A 4,005-nucleotide genomic window follows, 5' to 3' on the forward strand; every position below is an offset into this window, starting at 1 on the left:
AACATGTTAATAAATGGCAATTACAGACAACACAAACACCTGCTTGCTAGTTTTACAAGCAGCTGTTTCCTTGGACATGAGGCATTTAACTTCAAACCAGTATTTCAGCAAAATATTAAAATCTCTATTCTCATGGGATACTTGTTTCTAACAGTATTGCAGAATATTAAACAGGAACAGGTTTTAAAATTAACCAATTATTCAACAACTTTTTCTTAAGCACCTCCTATGTGCCAGTTACTATGCTAGATTCTGAGGACACAGACAGAAAACAGAAAACAATCCTTAGTCTCAAGGAGTTTATATCCTATCAAGGGAGCCAATGTACATGTCTATATGTAGATATTTGTAATTTTTTAAAATGTAAATATGTGACTATTTTCAGAATAAATATGTACAGAAAGAGTAAATACAAAGGATATCAAAGATAGTTTTTTTTTTTTTTTAAAAAGGTAGTTAGGAAGGGTGGGGCACTAATAGTTGGGTTGACAAGAAAAGACTTCTTGTTGAAGGTCATCTTTGACCTTTGACTTAAAGGAATATATAGAAGGAAGCACAATTCAGGCAGAGACATGGAGATGTTAGATTTAATGGCCTTTGTGAGGAATAGAGAAGTTAATTTGGCTGAAATATGGAGTATGGAAAGGGATGTAACATATAATGATACTGGCAATGTATAGCAGGACAACAGTATGAATAGCATTACAAGCCAAACTGATGGGAGTTTCTTTTTTACTTTTTATATTAATTTGTTTTAAACTTAAACAATGAGAAAAGAGAAAAGAAAAAGAAATGTATTTTAAGCTTATATACTGAAAGAAATACAAAATAAGAAAAAAAAGCATTTCCATGTGCACAGCAAAACATAAGAGAGGATTCAAAATATACAACAATAAATTTCCATTTCTATAAAGCCTAAATAATAAATACTTTGCATTGTGTTCAGAGCTGTACATCTTTTCTCTGCTTCTTTGTAAATTTTCTTTTGTTCTCTGCTGCATACTTTTTACTTTGTTCTTTCCCCCCGCCTTATATTTTGTTTTATTATTTCTTGGTCTTATAACTTCACTGGTTTCCTCTTGCCCAATTCTAATATTCAAAGAGTCCATTTTTCCTTATGATTCTGGATCTCCTTTTCCAATTGATTGATGTTCTCCAAATGCCACCAAGGGTGAGAGCCCTGCACAAATGTCTCTGTCTTCTCTTCTTATAGGGTTTCAGACATCATCAAACATCATCTGAATGACCAGAACTTAGGCTGCTATGATTGGCTCTTGAGTTAACCCCTCCCCTTAGGACCCTGGGAGGTTCACATCCACATAGGTTAGGTTAACACCTAATAGGGGTTAGAGCCTGGGGCTTAGCACTTAGTAAGACTCAATGAAATACACTGAATTACTCAAAGGAAACAAAAGCCAAACTCTTCGAGGGCACTTGTTGAACTAAGTGCTAAGAGCCCATTTTGCTTACCAACACATCTCCTCATCCACCTGCTGAAATGGCCATCTCTGAGCTCGCTTGCATCTACTCTGCCCTCATCCTTCACGAAGATGAGGTTATGGTCACGGAGGATAAAATCAATGCCCTCATTAAAGCAGCAGGTGTAAATGTTGAACCATTCTGGCCTGGATTATTTGCAAAGGCCCTGGCCATTGTGAACATTGCAAACCTCATATGCAATGTAGGAGTTGGTGGACCTGCCCCAGCAGCTGATGGTGCTGCCCCTGCTGAAGGGGCTGCTCCTGCTAGCACAGCTCCCCCATCTGAGGAGAATAAGAAAGAGGAAGCAAGAAAAGAAGAATCCGGTGAGTCCAATGATGACATGGGCTTTGGTCTGTTTGACTAAATATTTTTTGTAGCATTGAATAAAAAGCTTGACTCAACTAAAAAAAATAAAAATAAAAAATAGAAGTTTATTATTGTAATCACCTCTAATCCTGGGGTATGGGGGATGGTGCCTATGGCCTCAGATGTTCCTTCAGTTCTCCCCTCTGGCCTGGAACTGAAACCAAAACCCTACCCTGTTATAAGTGCTCACAGGCAGTGTTGTCCCCACCCCACTGCTTCTATACTCCCCAAGGTTGTGCTGGTTCCTTCCTGCCTGAGGCCACATCTTGGCAGCACAGCTGTGTCTGGCATTTCTTATCAGCAAAGGTTCCCTTAATCTTCCCTGGCTCTGATGCCCCACTCCCCCATTGTCCTGGAGCTGAAGGTTCACGTGGCTGAGGTGAGGCTATCTCCCAATCCAGCTAGCCCCAGGGCTTGCCACTTGCTGTTTCAGTGGAAATAGCCTGGAGTTCTTCACTCTTCACAGGGATCAAATCTAGGTCCTGGAATTTTTCTTCAGATCTCAGATTGTCCCAGGATGACTACTGTTGTGCCACAACTCTTGTTTATTTTTATCACTCTATCTTTGCCCTATGGCACTATTTCATCCTGTTTGTGGGGGAAATCTAGAGAGCTTACAGTTTCCTGACCTAGTCCACCATGTTCCCAGAATCTTCTCCAAATTAATACTATTAGTACTTGATTCTAGTAGCAATAAGCAGTCACCGGATTAGGGGAGTGACAGTATCACAATCTATACTTTAGGGAAATTCCTTTGGCAGCTGAGCAGTGAATAGAATGGAGTGGGTAGTTGAAATTGAAAGCAGAAAAACTAATCGGGAAGGCATTGTGTGTTTCTATGAGAGAGGTGATCAGGTTATGAACTAAAGTGGTTGCAATGTGTGCAGAAAGAAAGTGTTAGGTGTAAAAGATGTTGTGGAGATAGAAACAGCAAGGAAATGTGATTTATCTCAATATGGAATATGTTACCTTTTTTTTAAATCCCTAAATTATAAACCTGAGACCCTGGGAAGCATGGTGATGTCTTCAACAGAAATAGGTAAGTTTGGAAGAGGGCTATGTTTGTGGGAAAAGACAATGATTTGAACTTGAGACAGGTTGACTTTCATGTGTCTCTAGGACATCTAGCTTGAATTCTCCAAAAAAAAAAAAATCGGTGATACAGGATTGAAACTCAGGCTAGAGATTGGAGCTGAATATACACATCTGTAAGTCATCTGCATAAATATAACAAACTCATGGGAACTGATAATGTTACCAAGAAAAAAAAAAAGCATGGAGAGAGGAGAGCCTAGGACAGGGTTTTGGGAAATACCTACAGTTAGAAAGTATGGGATGCATCAGTGGTGTCAAATTCAAATAGAAATAGGGGCTACTAATCTGTACAAAAGAATCCCTGTGACCACATATTGATTTAATTTTAAGATATAATGTTAGCTATGTTGTATTTTATTTCTTTGTGTTTTGTTGAATACTTTCCAACTGTATTTTAATCTGGTTCAGGTAAACTTGGGAGTGTTGTAGTCAGTCCACTGACTATTTGATAGATCTAATATAGATGATGATCCAGAAGAGCCTGAAGAGTTCTCAAACAAGTAGGAAAAGAACTAGGTGAAAGCAATGTTATGAAATCTCAAAAAGAGTTAATATCCTGGAGGACAGGGGGTCAATAGAGTCAAAAGCAGCAGAGAGAGATTCTAAGAAGGATGAGGACTGAAAAAAAAGATCATCAGATCTGGCAGTTAGGTTGTCATGTGTAACTTTCAAGAGAATAGTTCTTTTGAGTACTGAGGTTAGGAGTCTGATTGCAAAAGGGTAGAGATGTAATTGAGAGTAACAGATATGGAGATATTCATTATAGAAACATGTTCTAGGAGTCTAAAAAGCCACATTCTCATTCCATATCTATATTCATCTATATAGTCATTCATTCACTCTACCATTCATTTATCTTTGCATGGATTAATTTATCCAGTATTTTGACTGAGTAACTGTTGTATGAATTTTGCATAGATGCTGAAGGGATGTGAAAGAAATGAATGACTTGATCTCTGCTTTCTGAAACTTATAGTCTGTTTGGGGGAAAAAGTGTTACATATAAAATAGTTAAGTAATTATGGAAATTAGAATTTTATTAAGTTCTAAATTAATAGAAAA

The 4,005-nt window shown here is 37.8% G+C and overlaps 1 protein-coding gene across 1 annotated transcript; it reads left to right on the plus strand.

Moving 5' to 3' along the window:
* Window positions 1-1,498: 1,498 nt before the first annotated feature.
* On the plus strand, window positions 1,499-1,846 carry LOC118851058 (60S acidic ribosomal protein P1-like). Its single transcript, XM_036760632.1, has one exon. It carries the CDS (start codon window positions 1,499-1,501, stop codon window positions 1,844-1,846), a length of 348 nt encoding a protein of 115 aa, XP_036616527.1.
* The last annotated feature ends 2,159 nt before the right edge of the window (window positions 1,847-4,005 follow it).

This window comes from Trichosurus vulpecula, chromosome 5, assembly GCF_011100635.1.
Source record: "Trichosurus vulpecula isolate mTriVul1 chromosome 5, mTriVul1.pri, whole genome shotgun sequence".
Lineage (NCBI taxonomy): Eukaryota > Metazoa > Chordata > Mammalia > Diprotodontia > Phalangeridae > Trichosurus > Trichosurus vulpecula.

Coding starts and splice junctions, on each gene's coding strand:
- LOC118851058 (XM_036760632.1), top strand. CDS start 1,499: ATGGCCATCTCTGAGCTCGCTTGCATCTACTCTGCCCTCATCCTTCAC.